General features: G+C 48.2%; 1 protein-coding gene across 5 annotated transcripts in view; it reads left to right on the top strand.

Moving 5' to 3' along the window:
- Positions 1 to 22,385, top strand: part of LOC106581027 (BCAS3 microtubule associated cell migration factor) — a 338,435-nt gene that overhangs the window by 293,020 nt on the left and 23,030 nt on the right. For all 5 annotated transcript variants that reach the window (XM_045703731.1, XM_045703733.1, XM_045703732.1 and 2 more), the window contains one exon: positions 2,193 to 2,360. In XM_045703731.1, coding sequence (XP_045559687.1) covers positions 2,193 to 2,360 — 168 coding nt within the window. The remainder of the gene's footprint in view (positions 1 to 2,192; positions 2,361 to 22,385) is intronic.

Genomic DNA, 22,385 nt, shown 5'->3' with positions numbered 1-22,385 from the left:
ATTGAGACTAATGGGTTAATAGCTTTGTGAAGGTAGTCTCCATAGAGCGTCTGGAGTGCTGTGACAGTGAATTCAGGACACACTTACTCTTACACTGACACAGACTAACACAAGCTCTCACACCTCAATTCCACCCTGTTCGTACTCAGCCCATGTAAATAAATGAACTAGCTCACTAAACGTCACACACGGTTCACATACCAGCATAGTGAGGTCTCAGAAAGATGGGCCACTTTTCACAGCAAGGCCGGAGGGCTGTTTTAAGGGTCAAAAATGTAATTCCACACTGTGGTAAAACATCAAATCAACAGCTTGGTAACTATAATAACGTCATGTCACCTTCAAGAGCGCTAGTATGGCACACAGGGCTACTGTTCTCTGTCTCACACACACACACACACACACACACACACACACACACACACACACACACACCAACACCCCAGACACAGGCTCTTGGCCATGGCTTTGATAGTGGGCCTGCTGGCAAGGGGGGGATCCTTTGAGAAATCACCAACACACATACACACACACAGCTTTTTTATGAAGTGGCGTAAAGTTATCAGCGTCTCCTGGCTTGCCCGGGACAGTGTGTGTCTAACAGCAGATAGCCAAGTGGAGACCTGGTCCCTCTTATCTGTGTGTAGAACCAGGCCAGGCAGGGCGGCCCGTGCGGGCTCTCGCCTCAGCATTAAAGCCTGTCAGTGGGCCACAGTGTGGCTGAGGCTGGCCAGGTCTCCATACACCAAGGGCCTAGATAGACACTGAACTTAACTCTGAGATCAAAGGGTCCACTGTCACTGCTCCTTCTGATAACACAGACCCAGTCTGGGCCAGGGGACTAGGTGTCAGTTTAGAGAGAGACCAACCAAGTAACAACCACCAAACCACAACCACCAGACAAACAAACAATAGCAGCCAGTCTAGGGAGGTTCTTCTATGACAAAGATCATTCCAGCATTTTACTGGTGTTTTTCTCTCTAGTTCCTTCTCGGTTTTGCCTTTTTCTTTCCTTTGCTCTGTCATGCCTCCTTTTCTATCAGTCATTGTCTTTCTCTACATCTCTCTCTCTCTCCTTCTCTCTCGGTCTTTCCGCTTTGTTTATCAGTCCAGTGGCTCTTCTTAACTTTCCAGGAAAAAAGGACCTCTCCTCTTCCCTTGTTTGATGTCATCCCTCCATCCAATTCACTGTCCCTTCTAGCTGTGTTTTCTACTGATACCGTGTATACCCTGTGGTATCCTAAAAAGCACCAGGCTAGCCTAAAGAAACATACACATCTTGTTCATGCCTGTGTGTCTGCATTCCATATTTACTCTGGGGCTGTTAATAGCCCACAGAAGAGAGAGTGCCTCTCTGCACGTACACTGTGTTTTCCAACAAGACACCCACCTTGGACTAAACAAACAACAAGGCCTACTTTTCTATTTGCCGGAGTTAAAGGGATACTTTGGGATTTTGAAACCATTTTTATGTCTTCGTGTCCAGTATGAAGGTAGTTTTACGAGACAATGTTAACTAGCGTTAACCCAATGACTGGGCCACATTCCTAAAATCCCGAAGTATCCCTTTAACCAGGGCCGTAGTCAGTGGTGTCTGCAGCCTTTGTCCCAGCTACTAAATCTCTTGACTTAATTCAGTGTTCATCACATCCTGAAGTACAGGGGGAGTGAGGGAATTGGCTAAATTGGGGGAACAGTAATTGTTTGAATCAGTTGTTTTAGTGTCTGGCTGGCTGGGACCCAGAGATAGATGGAGGAGACAGACACGGGGCTGCCTGGTGACAGGGCTTTCCATTTCAGGGGTAGAGATTTGAAGAAAACAGCACACTAGGTGGTGTTTGAGGTCAGGACTCCACTTGACCGACTGTGAGGTTATACAGATTTAGTATGTGGTTGTTATGGTTGTGAATGTGGTTGTGTATTTGGAATGACCGTGTCGTTTATGGACTGATTGTGTTTGTGGTTGACCGACTAAGTGGGCAGTAGCCAGCGTGCCGTTATACTGACTATTAGAAGGTTGTTGCTTGTATTTTGACAGTGTGTATGGTTAAACTGATCAGTGTGCACTTTAACAGATCATACATCTAATTTAGACTTTGTATACCTTAACTGACCATGTTTCGGGGTTCTACTGACTGTGTTTGTGGTTGTGTTGTGCTGACCGTCTCTAAATGGGGGTGTTTGTGTTCCAGGAACGTTTGACCGCAGTGTGACCCTGCTGGAGGTGTGTGGAAGTTGGCCAGAGAGCTTTGGCCTGCGTCACATGAGCTCTGTGGAGTCCACCGAGGAGGGGCTGAGAGAGAGGCTGGCAGACGCCATGTCAGAGTCACCATCCAGAGACATAGTGGGCTCGGCTACCGGTCAGTCACAAACATACATACACGAACACACACTAACCCATACACAGACACGCACACACACATATGCACACACACATGCACTTGCGTGTGCACCCACAAATTCGCGCACACACACAGACTCATAAATAATTTGTCATCATTAATCATTTCATGGTTTCAATAGTTCCACAAATTTACTTACCATTCACTCTCTCAAACTGTGAAATGTGATAGTGGTCAACTTCATTTTCTTAACTTTGTGAACTTTCATTTACTATCTTTCAACCGCTACTCTTAATCATGCTTGTTTGGTTTTGCAGCAACTAGTTTTCAAAAATGTGCGGGTGTATATTTGTGTATGGGCCTGCATGTGTGTGTGTGTCAGCCATTCAGACAATCCAAATGTTTAACTCATTTAGGAAGCGGCAGCGCTCTTCCTCTCCTTAAGTGAACAAGAGATCCTTTGATTTTTATGGTGGGAGAGGAGGGGTTTCTCTTGGGGAGAGGAGGGGTGGAGGGGTTTCTCTTAGGGAGAGGAGACTGGGAGCTAGGAGCGGCAAAGGGTCACAAGGCCCTAATGTGTTTAGCATCGACTACCCCCCCACCCCTCCTCTCATCCCCTTCTCTCTCACCCTTCTCAGTCTCACTCTGCTCTCATCCCTCTCTCTCTCTTTCTATCATCCCTTTCTTTCTCTCGCTCTCGTTGCCCGTCTTTTACGACATAATCTTGTTTGGACCTATTCATTTACAGAGGCCCCTGCAGCAGCAATGGCAGTCACATGGAATGGACACTCTTTGGGACTCCCTCGCCCCCTCCTCTCTCGCCCGCTCTCTCTGTGTCTCTCTCTCTCTGTCTCTCTCTGTCTCTCTCTGTCTCTCTGTGTCTCTCTCTGTCTCTCTCTGTCTCTCTCTGTCCCTCTCTCTCTCTGTGTCTCTCTCTCTGTCTCTCTCTGTCTCTCTCTGTCTCTCTCTGTGTCTCTCTCTCTCTGTCTCTCTCTGTCTCTCTCTGTCTCTCTCTGTGTCTCTCTCTCTCTGTCTCTCTCTGTCTCTCTCTCTCTCTGTGTCTCTCTCTCTCTGTCTCTCTCTGTCTCTCTCTGTCCCTCTCTCTCTCTGTCCCTCTATAATTGCTCCTGTCTCTGTGACTCTGCTCGTCATTAGATTAGGGGCCGACTCCCGGACACTTGTAGTTTGCGCTTGTCCATCCATCGCTACGGCTACAGCCCCCTCTAATGCAACACAAAATTCATTACTGATCACATTACATCCAATCTCCCCCCATTTTCCTCCGCCTTGGGCCCTCCTATAAACATGAACTTAACCCTTTCTTGAGAGAGGGAGACATAGAGGAATGGGCTAAATATTGTTTGGGGGGGGTCAAATGGAGCCGAGTCTGAGACATGCACATCCATTCTGTCTGACTGTGCATAAGTCCCAAACGACACCCTATTCCCTATGTAGTGCACTACTTTTGACCAGAGGCCTATGGACCCTACTATATAGAATAGGGTGCCATTTGGGATGCAGGCTGTCTTTGTGTGACAGTGGCACCAAGCTTCAAGCAGGGAAAAATTGGGACGTAATGGAGGCAAATCTAATATGGACCTCTGGTTGATGGCTGACTGTAATGTAGAGAATGTGTATATGTGTGTTCGGTTCATAGAGAGAGAGGCCTTTGATGGGCAGGGCCAGATGGTGTATAGCTTAGAGAGTGTCTCCACGTGCAGGGCCCAGTTTCCCCTATCCTTAGACATACTGTAGGCCCCATTGGCCTAGACCTAAAGGATTCACTCATAAACAGATTCTCTCTCTGTCCGGCTTTTACACACACACAGAGGGACGCGGTATTGGAATGCTGGATGATGGAACAAATCACCCTCTTTGACATTTCCCCCTCAACACACAACCCCCCACACACACACACACACACACACACACACACACACACTCAGGCTCATGCTCAGAACAAAGCCTGCAGTCACACAGATTTGAGTTTTCAGGCACAGCCAGAGACCTTCTGTCGCCACAGCCAGGGGCAGGTGACACAGATAGAGAGATGGATAGATGGAGAGAGAGAGATATAAGGAGGGGGTGGGAAAGGAAGCCCTTGCACTGACTCCTAAGCATATTCTTCCAGGAATTAGATTTGCGCTAGCAACATAATGTTGCTGATGTGATTTTGCTTCATGGTGCCAACCCAACATGAATTTCATTGGAGCCGTGAAGAGGACCCCTGTTTTAGCCCGGTTTAGTATATTCCAGCCCTAGTCTACTCTCAGCCCAACCCCAGTATAACATAACCCAGTCCAGCCTTTGTCCTCAGACAGTGTCAGGCCAGTGTTTATGGAGGCCACGTTCAGGATCCAGCCCTGACCTATGTTAATAGAGCCATTGTAAGGGAACTGGTGTCTGCTATATATCTGACATGCAACTATCTCTGTCAACCAGTCGTCACATGTTAACGCTAATATTTACGGTATATCCTCACCAGCATCCAAAAATAATGGATACAAACTGTGCGTGTGTGAGCGCACGAGCATGTTTATGTGTACGTGCGTATACACTGAGTGTACAAAACATTAGGAACACCTGCTCTGTCCATGAACATCATACAGCTGGCAGGTTTTACACTGTATCGGCAGGATAGAACAGCAGCCTCTGGTAAGACAAGGGGTGGCAGTTTATGTTTATTTGTAAACAACAGCTGGTGCACGATATCTAAGGAAGTCTCGAGGTTTTGCTCACCTGAGGTAGAGTATCTCATGATAAGCTGTAGACCACACTATCTACAGTTGAAGTTGGAAGTTTACATACACTTAGGTTGGAGTCATTAAAACTCGTTTTTCAACCACTCCACTAATTTCTTGTTAACAAACTATAGTTTTGGCAAGTTGGTTAGGACATCTACTTTGTGCATGACACAGACATTTTTTCCAACAATTGTTTACAGACAGATTATTTCACTTATAATTCACTGCATCACAATTCCAGTGGGTCAGAAGTTTACATACACTAAGTTGACTGTGCCTTTGAACAGCTTGGAAAATTCCAGAAAAGGATGTCATGGCTTTAGAAGCTTCTGATAGGCAACTTGACATCATTTGAGTCAATTGGAGGTGTACCTGTCGATGTATTTCAAGGCCTACCTTCAAACTCAGTGCCTCTTTACTTGATCATGGGAAAATCAAAAGAAATCAGCCAAGACCTCAGAAAATAAATTGTAGACCTCCACAATTCTGGTTCATCCTTGGGAGCAATTTCCAAACGCCTGAAGGTACCACGTTCATCTGTACAAACAATAGTTTGCAAGTATAAACACCATGGGACCATGCAGCCGTCCTACCGCTCAGGAAGGAGACGTGTTCTGTCTCCTAGAGTTGGACGTACTTTGGTGCAAAAAGTGCAAATCAATCCCAGAACAACAGCAAAGGACCTTGTGAAGATGCTGGAGGAAACAGGTACAAAGGTATCTATATCCACAGTAAATCGAGTCCTATATCGACATAACCTAAAAGTCCGTTCAGCAAGGAAGAAGCCACTGCTCCAAAACCGCCATAAAAAAAGCCAGACTACGGTTTGCAACTGCACATGGGGACAAAGATCATACTTTTTGGAGAAATGTCCTCTGGTCTGATGAAACAAAAATAGAACTATTTGGCCATAAAGACCAAATAGCCGAAGAACACCATCCCAACCGTGAATCACGGGGGTGGCAGCATCATGTTGTGGGGGTGCTTTGCTGCAGGAAGGACTGGTGCACTTCACAAAATAGATAGAATCATGAGAAAGGAAAATTATGTGGATATATTGAAGCAACATCTCAAGACATCAGTCAGGAAGTTAAAGCTTGGTTGCAAATGGGTCTTCCAAATGGACAATGACCCTAAGCATATTTCCAAAGTTGTGGCAAAATGGCTTAAGGACAACAAAGTCAAGGTATTGGAGTGGCCATCACAAAGCCATGACCTCAATCCCATAGAAAATGTGTGGGCAGAACTGAAAAAGCGTGTGCAAGCAAGGAGGCCTACAAACCTGACTCAGTTACACCAGCTCTGTCAGTAGGAATGGGCCAAAATTCACCCAACTAATTGTGAGAAGCTTGTGGAAGGCTACCTGAAACGTTTGAGCCAAGTTAAACAATTTAAAGGCAATGCTACCAAATACTAATTGAGTGTATGTAAACTTCTGACCCACTGGGAATGTGATGAAAGAAATAAAAACTGAAATAAATCATTCTCTCTACTATTTATTCTGACATTTCACATTCTTAAAACAAAGTGGTGATCCTAACTGACATAAGACAAGGAATTTTTACTAGAATTAAATGTTAGGAATTGTGATAAACTGAGTTTAAATGTATTTGGCTAAGGTGTATGTAAACTTCCGACTTCAACTGTACCTAGAGAGTTTTCATCTGTATTTTTCGTAGCTGTCTACATACCACCACAGACCGATGCTGGCACTAAGACCGCACTCAATGAGCTGTATACCGCCATAAGCAAACAGGAAAACGCTCATCCAAAGGCGGCGCTCCTAGTGGCTGGGGACTTTAATGCGGGGAAACTTAAATCCATTTTACCAAATTTCTACCAGCATGCTATTCCTTCTTTGGCCATCTTTCCTTTCAGTTCTCTGCTGCTAATGACTGGAACGAATTGCAAAAATCGCTGAAGCTGGAGACTCATATCTCTCTCACTAACTTTAAGCATCAGCTGTCAGAGCAGCTCACAGATCACTGCACCTGTACATAGCCCATCTGTAAATAGCCCATCCAACTACCTCATCCCCATATTGTTATTTATCTTCTTTTTTTTTTTTGCTCCTTTGCACCCCAGTATCTCTACTTGCACGTTCATCTTCTGCACATCTATCACTCCAGTGTTTAATTGCTAAATTGTAATTTACTTCGCCACTACGGCCTATTTATTGCCTTACCTCCCTAATCTTACCTCATTTGCACACACTGTATATAGATTTTTTCTATTGTGTTACTGACTGTACGTTTGTTTACTCCATGTGTAACTCTGTGTTGTTATTTGTGTTGCACTGCTATGCTTTATCTTGGTCAGGTCGCAGTTGTAAATGAGAACTTGTTCTCAACTGGCCTACCTGGTTAAATAAAGGTTAAATATTTTTTTTTTTATAAAAATGTTAAATGTGCAACCAGAGGAAGAAAAAACTCTAGACCACCTTTACTCCACACACAGAGACGCGTACAAAGCTCTCCCTCACCATCCATTTGGCAAATCTGACCATAGTTCTATCCTCTGATTCCTGCTTACAAGCTAAAATTAAAGCAGAATCCCCAGTGTATTGGTCAATAAAAAAGTGGTCAGATTTTTATTTTTTATTTAACTTGGCAAGCCAGTTAAGAACAAATTCTTATTTACTTTGACGGCCTACCGGGGAACAGTGGGTTAACTGCCTTGTTCAGGTGCAGAACAACAGATTTTTACCTTGTCAACTCGGGGATTCGATCCAGCAACCTTTCGGTTATTGGCCCAACGCTCTAACAACTAGCAGATGCTAAGATACAGGACTGTTTTGCTAGCACAGACTGGAATATGTTCCGGGATTCTTCCGATGGCATTGAGGAGTACAACACATCAGTCACTGGCTTCATCAATAACTGTATCGATGACGTTGTCCCCACAGTGACCGTACCCCAACCAGAAGCCATGGATTACAGGCAACATCCACACTGAGCTAATGGGTATTGCTGCCGCTTTCAAGGAGCGGGACTCTAACCCGGAAGCTTATAAGAAATCCCGCTATGCCTTCCGACGAACCATCAAGAACAGGACTAAGATCGAATCGTACTACACCGACTCCGACGCTCGTCGGATGTGGCAGGGCTTGCAAACTATTGTAGACTACAAAGGGAAGCACAGCCGAGAGTTGCCCAGTGACACGAGCCTACCAGACAAGCTAAATTACTTATCTTCTCGCTTTGAGGTAAGTAACACTGAAACATGCATGAGAGCATCAGCTGTTCCAGATGACTGTGTGATCACGCTCTACGCAGCCGGTGTGAGTAAGACCTTTAAACAGGTCAACATTCACAAGGCCGCAGGGCCAGGGCAATCCGTCGATTACCAGGATGTGTACATCGAGCATACGCTGACCAACTGGCAACTGTCTTCACTGACATTTTCAACCTCTCTCTGTCTGAGTCTGTAATTCCAACATGTTTCAAGCAGACCACCAAGGTCCCTGTACCCAAGAACACTAAGGTTACCTGCCTAAATGACTACCGATCCATAGCACTCACGTCTGTAGCCATGAAATGCTTTGAAAGGCTGGTCATGGCTCACATCAACACTATTATCCCAGAAACCCTATACCCACTCCAATTTGCATACCTCCCTAACAGAACCACAGATGATGCAATCTCTATTGCACTCCACACTGCCCTTTCCCACCTGGACAAAAGGAACACCTATGTGAGAATGCTATTCATTGAGTATAGCTCAGCGTTCAACACCATAGTGCCCTCAAAGCTCATCACTAAGCTAAGGACCCTGGGACTAAACACCTCCCTCTGCAACTGGATCCTGGACTTCCTGACGGGCCACCCCCAGGTGGTAAGGGTAGGTAACAACACATCCGCCACGCTGATCCTCAACACGGGGGGCCCCTCAGGGTTGCGTGCTCAGTCCCCTCCTGTACTCCCTGTTCACTCATGACTGTACGGCCAGGCACGACTCCATCATTAAGTTTGCCGATGACACAACAGTGATCACCGACAATGACGAGACAGCCTATAGGGAGGAGGTCAGATACCTGGCCGTGTGGTGCCAGGTGTTAAGGCTTGGTAATTGTGGAGGAGGAATGAGGCGCAGGAAGCAGCGAACACAGGGTAGTGGTGTTTTTAATATACACTCACAAAAAACAAATGTTCCCACACACAGGGGAGAAAATACATGCGGCGTACAACAACGTCGACATGAACACAAGCCGTCACACAAGAAACAATCATTAATCCCGCACGAACAGGAGCGGGCCAGCTAAACTAAATAGCCCCTCTAATGGCTAATTGACCACAGGTGTCACAAAATAAAAAAAGGGAAAAGCAAAAGGGAATCGGTGGCAGCTAATAGGCCGGTGACGACGACCGCCGAGCGCCACCCGAGCAGGAGGGGGCGCCACCGTCGGTGGGAATCGTGACACCAGGACAACAACTTTTCCCTCAACGTGATCAAGACAAAGGAGATGATTGTGGACTACAGAAGAAGGAGGTCTGAGCACGCCCCCATTCTTATTGATGGGGCTGTAGTGGAGCAGGTTGAGAGCTTTAAGTTCCTTGGTGTCCACATCATCAACAAATTAACATGGTCCATGGACACCAAGACAGTCGTGAAGTAGGCACAACAAAATCTATTCCCCCTCAGGAGACTGAAAAGATTTGGCATTGATCCACAGATCCTCAAAAGGTTCTACAGCTGCACCATCGAGAGTATCCTGACTGGTTGCAACACTGCCTGGTATGAGAACTGCTTGACCTCCGACCGCAAGGCACTACAGAGGGTAAAGCGTACAGCCCAGTACATCACTGGGGCCAAGCTTCCTGCCATCCAGGACCTATATACTAGGCGGTGTCAGAGGAAGGCCCTAAAAATTATCAAAGACTCCAGCCACCCTAGTCATAGACAGTTCTCTCTGCTACCGGAGCGCCAAGTCTAGGTCCAAGAGGCTTCTACCCCCAAGCCATAAGACTCCTGAACATCTAATCAAATGGCTACCCAGACTACTGGTATTGCCCCCCCCCCCCCCTTTTACACTGCTGCTACTCTCTCTTATTATCTATGCATAGTCACTTTAATAACTCTACCAACATGTACATATTATCTCAATTACCTCGACTAACCGGTGCCCCCGCACATTGACTCTGTACCGGTACCCCCTGTATATAGCCTCTCTATTGTTATTTTACTGCTGCTCTTTAATTATTTGTTACTTTTATTTCCTTTTTTTTTTTTAACTGCATTGTCGGTTAGGGCTTGTAAGTTAGCATTTCACTGCTAATGCGCATGTGTCAAATAAGATTTGATTTGAATTTGACATCGACTGACCAGGTGAATCCAGGTGAAAGCTATGATCCCTTAATAATGTCACTTGTTGCCTCCTGAGTGGCGCAGCGGTCTAAGGCACTGCACCGCTAATAGGCCGGTGACGACGACCGCCGAGCGCCACCCGAGCAGGAGGGGGCGCCACCGTCGGTGGGAATCGTGACAGTACCCCCCTCCTGACGCGCGGCTCCCGCAGCGCGCCGACACCGGCCTTGAGGTCGACCCGGAGGGCGAGGGGCAGGGCGATCCGGACGGAGGTGGTGGAACTCCCTCAACATAGATGGGTCCAGGACGTCCGCCGCCGGCACCCAGCACCTCTCCTCCGGGCCGTACCCCTCCCAGTCCACGAGGTACTGTAGGCCCCTCGCCCGGCGTCGCGAGTCCAGAATGGCCCGTACGCTGTACGCCGGGGACCCCCCGATGTCCAGAGGGGGCGGAGGGACCTCCGGCACCTCATCTTCGTGAAGGGGACCAGCTACCACCGGCCTGAGGAGAGACACATGAAACGAGGGGTTAATACGGTAATAGGAAGGGAGTTGCAACCGATAACACACCTCGTTTATCCTCCTCAGGACTTTGAAGGGCCCCCACACACTGCGGCCCCAGCTTCCGGCAGGGCACGCGGAGGGGCAGGTTCCGGGTCGAGAGCCAGACCCTGTCTCCCGGTGCGAACACGGGCGCCTCACTGCGGTGGCGGTCAGCACTCCTCTTCTGCCGCGCACTGGCCTCCTTTAGTGAGTCCTGGACGGCTCTCCAGGTCTCCTTGGAGTGCTGGACCCAGTCCTCCACCGCAGGACCCTCGGTCTGACTCCGGTGCCATGGTGCCAGGACCGGCTGGTAACCTAACACACACTGAAAGGGTGATATGTTAGTAGAGGAGTGGCGAAGTGAGTTCTGGGCTAACTCAGCCCAGGGAATATACCTCGCCCACTCCCCTGGCCGGTCCTGGCAATACGACCTCAGGAACCTGCCCACCTCCTGGTTCACCCTCTCCGCCTGCCCATTGCTCTCGGGGTGATAACCGGAGGTCAAACTGACCGAGACCCCCAGCCGCTCCATAAACGCTCTCCAGACCCTGGATGTGAACTGGGAACCTCGATCAGAGACAATGTCCTCCGGCACCCCGTAGTGCCGGAAGACGTGGGTAAATAGGGCCTCCGCAGTCTGCAGGGCCGTAGGGAGACCGGGCAATGGGAGGAGACGGCAGGACTTAGAGAACCGATCCACAACCACCAGAATCGCCGTGTTCCCCTGAGGGGGGGGGGAGATCTGTCAGGAAGTCAATGGACAGGTGCGACCATGGTCGTTGTGGAACGGGGAGGGGCTGTAACTTCCCTCTTGGTAGGTGCCTAGGAGCCTTACTCTGGGCACACACCGAACAGGAAGAGACATAGGACCTCACGTCCTTAGCTAAGGTGGGCCACCAGTACTTCCCCCTTAGACTCCCCACTGTCCTCGCCTCACCAGGATGACCCGCAGTAGGTAGCGTGTGCGCCCACCGAATCAAACGATCACGAACACCGAGCGGCACATACATGCGCCCCACGGGCACCTGCGCAGGCGCAGGTTCCAACACCAATGCCCGCTCGATGTCCGCGTCCACCTCCCATACCACAGGTGCCACCAGCCTAGACGCTGGAATGATGGGAGTTGGATCGATGGGCCGGTCCTCCGTGTCATAGAGACGGGACAGCGCGTCGGCCTTAGTATTTAGGGAACCCGGTCTATAGGAGATGGTAAACCTAAACCGGGCGAAGAACATGGCCCACCTCGCCTGACGTGGATTCAGTCTCCTCGCTGCCCGGATGTACTCCAGGTTTCGGTGGTCGGTCCAGATGAGAAAGGGGTGTTTAGCCCCCTCAAGCCAGTGCCGCCACACCCTCAAAGCTTTAACCACTGCTAGCAACTCCCTGTCCCCCACATCGTAGTTACGCTCCGCCGAACTGAGCTTCTTCGAAAAGAAAGCGCAGGGGCGGAGTTTCAATGGCGCACCCGAGCGCTGTGATAGCACGGCACCCACCCCAGCCTCGGATGCGTCCACCTCCACTACGAACGCTAAAGACGGGTCCGGGTGCGCCAACACGGGTGCGTCGGTGAACAGCGTCTTCAATTTCTTGAAGGCTCCGTCCGCCTCCGTCGACCATCGCAAACGCACCGGCCCCCCTTCAGCAGTGAGGTAATGGGAGCCGCTACCTGGCCAAAACCCCGGATAAACCTCCGGTAGTAATTGGCAAAGCCTAAAAACCGCTGCACCTCCTTCACCGTGGTTGGAGTCGGCCAATTACGCACGGCCTTAACGCGGTCACACTCCATCACCACCCCCGTGGTGGAAATGCGATAACCCAGAAAGGAGACGGCTCGTTTGGAAAACTCACACTTCTCAGCCTTAACGTATAGGTCATGCTTCAGCAGTCTACCAAGCACCTTGCGCACCAGGGACACATGCGCGGAGCGGGTGGCGGAATATATCAGAATGTCATCGATATATACAATCACGCCCTGCCCGTGCAGGTCCCTGAGAATCTCGTCAACAAAGGATTGAAAGACGGCTGGAGCATTTTTCAACCCATACGGCATGACGAGGTACTCATAATGGCCCGATGTGGTACTAAAGGCGGTTTTCCACTCGTCTCCCTTCTTGATACGCACCAGGTTATACGCGCTCCTGAGATCCAGTTTTGTGAAGAATTGCGCTCCGTGAAATGATTCCACCGCCGTAGCGATGAGAGGTAGTGGGTAACTAAACCCCACCGTAATAGCGTTTAGACCTCGGTAATCAATGCACGGACGCAGACCTCCCTCCTTTTTCTTCACAAAAAGAAACTCGAGGAAGCGGGTGAGATGGAGGGCCGAATGTACCCCTGTCCCAGGGATTCCGTGACATATGTCTCCATAGCCGCCGTCTCCTCCTGTGACAAGGGGTACACGTGACTCCTGGGAAGCGCAGCGTTAACCTGGAGATCTATCGCACAATCCCCTGTCGATGAGGTGGTAATTTAGTCGCCCTCTTTTTACAAAAAGCGATCGCCAAATCGGCGTATTCGGGGGGAATGCGCACGGTGGACACCTGGTCTGGACTCTCCACCGACGTGGCACCTATGGAAACTCCTAGACACCTACCTGAACACTCCTCTGACCACCCCTGGAGAACCCCCTGTTTCCACGAAATACGGGGATTGTGACCAGCCAGCCAGGGGACCCCCAGCACCACCGGAAACGCAGGCGAGTCAATAAGGAAAAAACGAATGCGTTCCTTATGATTCCCCAGCGTTACCATGTCCAGTGGCACCGTAGACTCCCTGACTAGCCCTGACCCTAATGGTCGGCTATCTAGGGAGTGCACGGGGAAAGGGGAATCTATCGGCACCCGCGGAATGCCCAGCTTAATGGCAAGTCCACGGTCCATAAAATTCCCAGCTGCGCCTGAATCGACTAGCGCCCTATGCTGGGAAGAGGGAAAAAATGTAGTAAACAAAACAGGTAAAAACACATGACCAACAGGGGGTTCTGGGTGAATCTGGTGCTGACTCACCTGAGGTAACCGAGAAGTGTTCTGCCTACCATCTCGACTCCCAGACTGGCTCCTCCGGCACCGGTCGGCCGTGTGTCCTCTCCGACCACAGCTGGTGCAGGAGGAGCCACCTCCTCCGGTGCCCCTTGGCACGGCCCCCCCTACCTCCATAGGTGAACTCCGGGTAGTGGTCCCTCGCCGAGTCTGGACCGTTCCAGACCGCATTAGCCCACTCCAGAGCTCTGCCCGTCAGGCAGGAAACGAGGGCACTCACGCTCTCCTCCCCCGTGGGAGCAGGTCTGACGGTGGCCAGGTACAGCTCAAGCTGGAGCAAAACCCCCTGGCACCCAGCCGCCGCCCCATCGTACTCCCTCGGGAGCGCCAGACGAAGCGCGCCAGAGCGAGACGTCATGGGAGGCGAAGATGGCTGTATCGGGGGAGGTGGAGGTGGAGAGAGGATACCACTTCTCTCCCATCTGTCCATCCTCTCCATCATCTGGTCCATTGCCGATCCGATGCGATGGAGGACTGTCGTGTGGTGGAGTACGCGTTCCTCCATCGAGGGCAGAGGAGTGGCCGCTGCTCCCGCTGATTCCATGCCTTCTATCGTGGTGCGGGATTCTGTTAAGGCTTGGTAATTGTGGAGGAGGAATGAGGCGCAGGAAGCAGCGAACACAGGGTAGTGGTGTTTTTAATATACACTCACAAAAAACAAATGTTCCCACACACAGGGGAGAAAATACATGCGGCGTACAACAACGTCGACATGAACACAAGCCGTCACACAAGAAACAATCATTAATCCCGCACGAACAGGAGCGGGCCAGCTAAACTAAATAGCCCCTCTAATGGCTAATTGACCACAGGTGTCACAAAATAAAAAAAGGGAAAAGCAAAAGGGAATCGGTGGCAGCTAATAGGCCGGTGACGACGACCGCCGAGCGCCACCCGAGCAGGAGGGGGCGCCACCGTCGGTGGGAATCGTGACACCAGGACAACAACTTTTCCCTCAACGTGATCAAGACAAAGGAGATGATTGTGGACTACAGAAGAAGGAGGTCTGAGCACGCCCCCATTCTTATTGATGGGGCTGTAGTGGAGCAGGTTGAGAGCTTTAAGTTCCTTGGTGTCCACATCATCAACAAATTAACATGGTCCATGGACACCAAGACAGTCGTGAAGTAGGCACAACAAAATCTATTCCCCCTCAGGAGACTGAAAAGATTTGGCATTGATCCACAGATCCTCAAAAGGTTCTACAGCTGCACCATCGAGAGTATCCTGACTGGTTGCAACACTGCCTGGTATGAGAACTGCTTGGCCTCCGACCGCAAGGCACTACAGAGGGTAAAGCGTACAGCCCAGTACATCACTGGGGCCAAGCTTCCTGCCATCCAGGACCTATATACTAGGCGGTGTCAGAGGAAGGCCCTAAAAATTATCAAAGACTCCAGCCACCCTAGTCATAGACAGTTCTCTCTGCTACCGGAGCGCCAAGTCTAGGTCCAAGAGGCTTCTACCCCCAAGCCATAAGACTCCTGAACATCTAATCAAATGGCTACCCAGACTACTGGTATTGCCCCCCCCCCCCCCTTTTACACTGCTGCTACTCTCTCTTATTATCTATGCATAGTCACTTTAATAACTCTACCAACATGTACATATTATCTCAATTACCTCGACTAACCGGTGCCCCTGCACATTGACTCTGTACCGGTACCCCCTGTATATAGCCTCTCTATTGTTATTTTACTGCTGCTCTTTAATTATTTGTTACTTTTATTTCCTTTTTTTTTTTTAACTGCATTGTCGGTTAGGGCTTGTAAGTTAGCATTTCACTGCTAATGCGCATGTGTCAAATAAGATTTGATTTGAATTTGACATCGACTGACCAGGTGAATCCAGGTGAAAGCTATGATCCCTTAATAATGTCACTTGTTGCCTCCCGAGTGGCGCAGCGGTCTAAGGCACTGCACCGCAGTGCTAGAGGCATCACTGCAGACCCGGTTCGATCCCGGGCTGTGTCGCAGCCGGCCGCGACCAGGAGACCCATGAGGTGGCGCACAATTGGCCCAGCATCGTCCGGGGTAGGGGAGGGTTTGGCCGGCTGGGATGTCCTTTTCACATCGTGCTCTAGCGACTCCTGTGGCGGGCCGGGCGCATGCATGTTGACTTCTGTCACCAGTTGTACGGTGTTTCCTCCGACACATTGGTGTGGCTGACTTCCGGGTTAAGCGAGCAGTGTGTCAAGATGCAGTGAAGCTTGGCAGGGTCATGTTGCGGAGGACACATTGCTCTCAACCTTCGCCTCTCCCAAGTCCGTACAGGAGTTGCAGCGATGGGACAAGACTGTGACTACCAATTGGATATCACGAAATTGGGGAGAAAAGGGGGTAAAAATAAATAAATAAAATAACAAAATAAAAATGATTAATAATGTCACTTGTTAAATCAACTTCAATCAGTGTAGATGAAGGGGAGGAGACAGGTTGAAGAAGGGTTTTAAGCCTTGAGACATGGATTCAGAGGGTGAATGGGCAAGACAAAAAATGTACGTGCCTTTGAACGGGGTATGTTAGTAGGTGCCAGGCGCACCAGTTTGAATGTGTCAGGAACTGCAACGCTGCTGGGTTTTTCACACTCAACAGTTTCCCGTGTGTATCAAGAATGGTCCACCACCTAAAGGACATCCAGCCAACTTGACACAACTGTGGGAAGCATTGGAGTCAACATGGGCCAGCTTCCCTGTGGAACGCTATCAACACCATGTAGAGTCCAGTTCTGAGGGCAAAAAGGGGTGCAACTCAATATTAGGACAGTGTTCCTAATGTTTTGTACACTCAGTGTGCATGTGCTTGTGCACTGTGTTCATAAAAGTGTGTGACTCTCCAAACCCAGGAAGTATGTCACTCGCCACCAGGCCCTGTGTGTAGCAGGAACTTATGTTCTAATTATTTATCAAATTGTCGGATGGCGGTCCACATAGGTTTATGATTTACTAATTAGGCCTACTTCCATGTACTATTGGAGTGTGGATTTGGCCGGTTGATTCCACCGGCTTGCGTGTAGGTTTTGGAGGAGCTCCACCTCTCGTCCGATGTTATCGTGGTACAGAAAACATTGCCTCTGCCACCACATGTAGCACTGTGTTTTTGTGTATATGTAGAGTACTGTGGGTGGGTGGGTGGGTGGGTGGGTGGGGGGTGTGTGTGTGTGTGTGTGTGTGTGTGTGTGTGTGGGTGTGGGTGGGTGGGGGTGTGTGTGTGTGGGTGGGTGGGGGTGTGTGTGGGGGTGTGTGTGGGTGGGTGTGTGTGTGTGTGTGGGTGGGTGTGTGGGTGGGTGGGTGGGTGGGGGTGGTTTGGAAGAAAGCAAGCAGTTGATGTAATCTGTTGGTGTGGAGTGAGGATTTCCTCCCTGCCAAAGAGAGTGGTACGTTCCAGTACAGACTATGAGAGCTAGGTCTATGGGTCCCACTTATGGAGAAACAGAGCGGTTAGAAGGGCACAGGGCCTTTCCATCTATACAGATTCTTGCCACACACACACCCATTACTTTAGCGGTCTGCTTTTCAATCTGATCTTACAGTAATACTCTTTACTGCCTGAATGTCTAGAAAGAGCACTCATTGCATGTGAACGTGAATGCAACTCTTGGGGCCAGTAAATGTGAATCATTTCATGAAGTTTGTTTCATAATGTCTGATGAATTGGGCATATTAAGGCTTGTGGATGCTAGACTCTAGACTCCAACCCTCTGGTTAGCTCTGTGAAAACCTCTATTGTTCCCTACTGTAGGTTTGGTAATGATGCTTCTATCTCCTGTTTGACTTGGACAGCCTCTTGTAGCCATTCGCAGAAACTACCAGATCAATTATGTGACTGACTGGGTTCCTTTCTACCAAGGCTTGTTTTAACACACAGATATCCATTGCAAGACCAACAAAACACACCACAGTGGTCCACCACACACACACACACACACACACACACACACACACACACACACACACACACACACACACACACACACACACACACAGAAGACCACCGCATTATCACGGTGGGGTAGAAGGTCCCACTTTGCCAATCAATCATGACTCCCTCCTGGTTCCAGTTTACATACATACACACACTCACACAGGATTATAAACTGGTTCCAGTTTACATACATACACACACTCACACAGGATTATAAACTGGTTCCAGTTTACATACATACACACACTCACACAGGATTATAAACTGGTTCCAGTTTACATACATACACACACTCACACAGGATTATAAACTGGTTCCAGTTTACATACATACACACACTCACACAGGATTATAAACTGGTTCCAGTTTACATACATACACACACTCACACAGGATTATAAACTGGTTCCAGTTTACATACATACACACACTCACACAGGATTATAAACTGGTTCCAGTTTACATACATACACACACTCACACAGGATTATAAACTGGTTCCAGTTTACATACATACACACACTCACACAGGATTATAAACTGGTTCCAGTTTACATACATACACACACTCACACAGGATTATAAACTGGTTCCAGTTTACATACATACACACACTCACACAGGATTATAAACTGGTTCCAGTTTACATACATACACACACTCACACAGGATTATAAACTGGTTCCAGTTTACATACATACACACACTCACACAGGATTATAAACTGGTTCCAGTTTACATACATACACACACTCACACAGGATTATAAACTGGTTCCAGTTTACATACATACACACACTCACACAGGATTATAAACTGGTTCCAGTTTACATACATACACACACTCACACAGGATTATAAACTGGTTCCAGTTTACATACATACACACACTCACACAGGATTATAAACTGGTTCCAGTTTACATACATACACACACTCACACCGGATTATAAACTGGTTCCAGTTTACATACATACACACACTCACACAGGATTATAAACTGGTTCCAGTTTACATACATACACACACTCACACATGATTATAAACTGGTTCCAGTTTACATACATACACACACTCACACAGGATTATAAACTGGTTCCAGTTTACATACATACACACACTCACACAGGATTATAAACTGGTTCCAGTTTACATACATACACACACTCACACAGGATTATAAACTGGTTCCAGTTTACATACATACACACACTCACACAGGATTATAAACTGGTTCCAGTTTACATACATACACACACTCACACAGGATTATAAACTGGTTCCAGTTTACATACATACACACACTCACACAGGATTATAAACTGGTTCCAGTTTACATACATACACACACTCACACAGGATTATAAACTGGTTCCAGTTTACATACATACACACACTCACACAGGATTATAAACTGGTTCCAGTTTACATACATACACACACTCACACAGGATTATAAACTGGTTCCAGTTTACATACATACACACACTCACACAGGATTATAAACTGGTTCCAGTTTACATACATACACACACTCACACAGGATTATAAACTCGTACAACACATCAACTCACTTTTCACTTCACCACTTTTTGCACTTGGGGACGTGGCTTTAGACCATTGAGAACAGACCTATTGGGTTAACACGGCCACACCCAGTCACACGCGCACACCCCTCTGTCCTTCTCACACACCATTTGTATACTTGACTGAAAACTATTAGTTGATAATTTTGTCACCTGCCCCCAGGGTCCTGTTCTAACCTACTTCACTAGAGACAGAGAAACCCAGGACCCTGTTCTAGCCTGCTTCACTAGAGACAGAGAAACCCAGGACCCTGTTCTAGCCTGCTTCACTAGAGACAGAGAAACCCAGGACCCTGTTCTAACCTGCTTCACTAGAGACAGAGAAACCCAGGACCCTGTTCTAACCTGCTTCACTAGAGAAAAGAGAAACCCAGGGTCCTGTTCTAACCTGCTTCACTAGAGAAAAAGAGAAACCCAGGACCCTGTTCTAACCTGCTTTACTAGAGAAAAAGAGAAACCCAGGGCCCTGTTATAATCTGCTTCACTAGAGACAGAGAAACCCAGGACCCTGTTCTAACCTTCTTCACTAGAGACAGAGAAGCCCAGGGCCCTGTTCTAACCTGCTTCACTTGAGACAGAGAAACCCAGGGCCCTGTTCTAACCTGCTTTACTAGAGAAAATGAGAAACTCAGGGCCCTGTTCTAACCTGCTTCACTAGAGAAAAAGAGAAACCCAGGGCCCTGTTCTAACCTGCTTTACTAGAGAAAAAGAGAAACCCAGGGCCCTGTTCTAACCTGCTTCACTAGAGACAGAGAAACCCAGAACCCTGTTCTAACCTACTTTACTAGAGAAAAAGAGAAACCCAGGGCCCTGTTCTAACCTGCTTCACTAAAGAAAAAGAGAAACCCAGGGCCCTGTTCCAACCTGCTTCACTAGAGAAAAAGACAAACCCAGGGCCCTGTTCTAACCTGCTTCACTAGATAAAAAGAGAAACACAGGATCCTGTTCTAGCCTGCTTCACTTGAGACAGAACCCCAGGACCCTGTTCTAACCTGCTTCAATTGGGACAGAGAAACCCAGGGCCCTGTTCTACCCTGCTTCACTAGAGACAGAGAACCCCAGGGCCCTGTTCTAACCTGCTTCAATAGAGACAGAGAAACCCAGGGGCGTGTTCAAACCTGCTTCACTATAGACAGAGAAAGACACTGAGTGCACTCTGTACCACTGAAAGACATTCAGCTGAGCTGCTAAAAGAAAAGAGAAAAAAAGAAGGGAACCCTGGGAAAGAAAAGGGAAAGTGACATGAGCTGAGGCTGAAGAGTATGGTGCAGAGGAAAAAGAAGGGAGTGAAAGAAGAGAGCAATGTCATTATTTCTGCCCCTCAGCACTCCTCCATTCACTGGCAGGTCGCTCCCTCTCTCTCTCTCTTCCTGTCTTTCTCTTCATCTCTCTCTTTTTCTCTCTTTCTCTTCCTCTTCCTCTACCTCTGCAGCCAGCTGAGAGCGTGAGTGTAATCCGCGGCGACAGTGTGAGACGATGAAGAATAATTCCTGTATTCAGAGCCGCCACCACTTTTCTCTCCTCTCCTCCCTCTCTTTTGCACTCCTCCACTGATACGTTGGGCCTGGATGTTATTGTATCATTTTCCCTGGCTTCACCTCTCTCTGCCACTCTGCCCTGCTAGCCTAGAGGGGGGGGGGTGTTTACTTTTACTATCATGTGAGGACCATAAATACTCACAAGGATAGTAAAACAAGGAACATTTGCTTGTCCACACAAGGAAAAAGCCTATTTTAGGCTTAGGGGTTAGGGTTGCAGTTAGGGTTAGGAGTTAGGTTCATGGTTAGGGTTAGGTTAAGCGTTAGGTTTATGGAAAATAGGATTTTGAATGGGACTCTATTGTTAGGTCCCCACAAGGATAGTAAAACAAACTGTGTGCGTGTGAGAGGGCAGAGTGTATTAGCCTTCTGCAAATGGGCTTTTTGTGGAGTTTTTTTTAGACTGCACTTAACAGCTTGCTCAGGGGAGAGACGCCGTGAGAGTTCAGGAAGAAAGAGGGCGAGAGATGAAGAGAGGGAATGAGAAATAGGGCGATGGAGAGGTAGAGAGAGTGAAATTGCGATGTTGAGAGTGGGAAGCACATCTTACAAATGTGTATGTGATGTTCCAGGTCTGTTTTGGGTTGTCTAGACAAGACAGCGGTGAAACACTTTTAAACCGGGAAGCATTTTAGAGGAGTGGAATTTAGGAAAAGGACTCTGTATCCGAGGTGTCTCCGAGTTGTTCGCCACTTTAGTCTGTTGTATGATTACTACCTATATCTTTTTACTCTGACTCCACTATTTAAACCTATGACTCTCACATCCATCTGGAACCATACAGCCTTTCTCCTAGCATGAGTAGATTAATAATACATGCACTAATGTAGTATATACCTCCTGTATATTTACTTAAGCACTCCTTTATGCTGACACTCAAACACACGCACATCTATATGTGCATATGTGTGTATATATATATATATATGTCTGTGTGTGTATATGTATGGGTATGTGTGTGTATATACACTGCTCAAAAAAATAAAGGGAACACTTAAACAACACAATGTAACTCCAAGTCAATCACACTTCTGTGAAATCAAACTGTCCACTTAGGAAGCAACACTGATTGACAATAAATTTCACATGCGGTTGTGCAAATGGAATAGACAACAGGTGGAAATTATAGGCAATTAGCAAGACACCCCCAATAAAGGAGTGGTTCAGCAGGTGGTGACCACAGACCACTTCTCAGTTCCTATGCTTCCTGGCTGATGTTTTGGTCACTTTTGAATGCTGGCGGTGCTTTCACTCTTAGTGGTAGCATGAGATGGAGTCTACAACCCACACAAGTGGCTCAGGTAGTGCAGCTCATCCAGGATGGCACATCAATGCGAGCTGTGGCAAGAAGGTTTGCTGTGTCTGTCA

The sequence above is a fragment of the Salmo salar genome, chromosome ssa20 (assembly GCF_905237065.1).
Source record: "Salmo salar chromosome ssa20, Ssal_v3.1, whole genome shotgun sequence".
NCBI classification, from domain to species: domain Eukaryota; kingdom Metazoa; phylum Chordata; class Actinopteri; order Salmoniformes; family Salmonidae; genus Salmo; species Salmo salar.
This window is presented reverse-complemented; position numbering and strand designations above follow the sequence as displayed.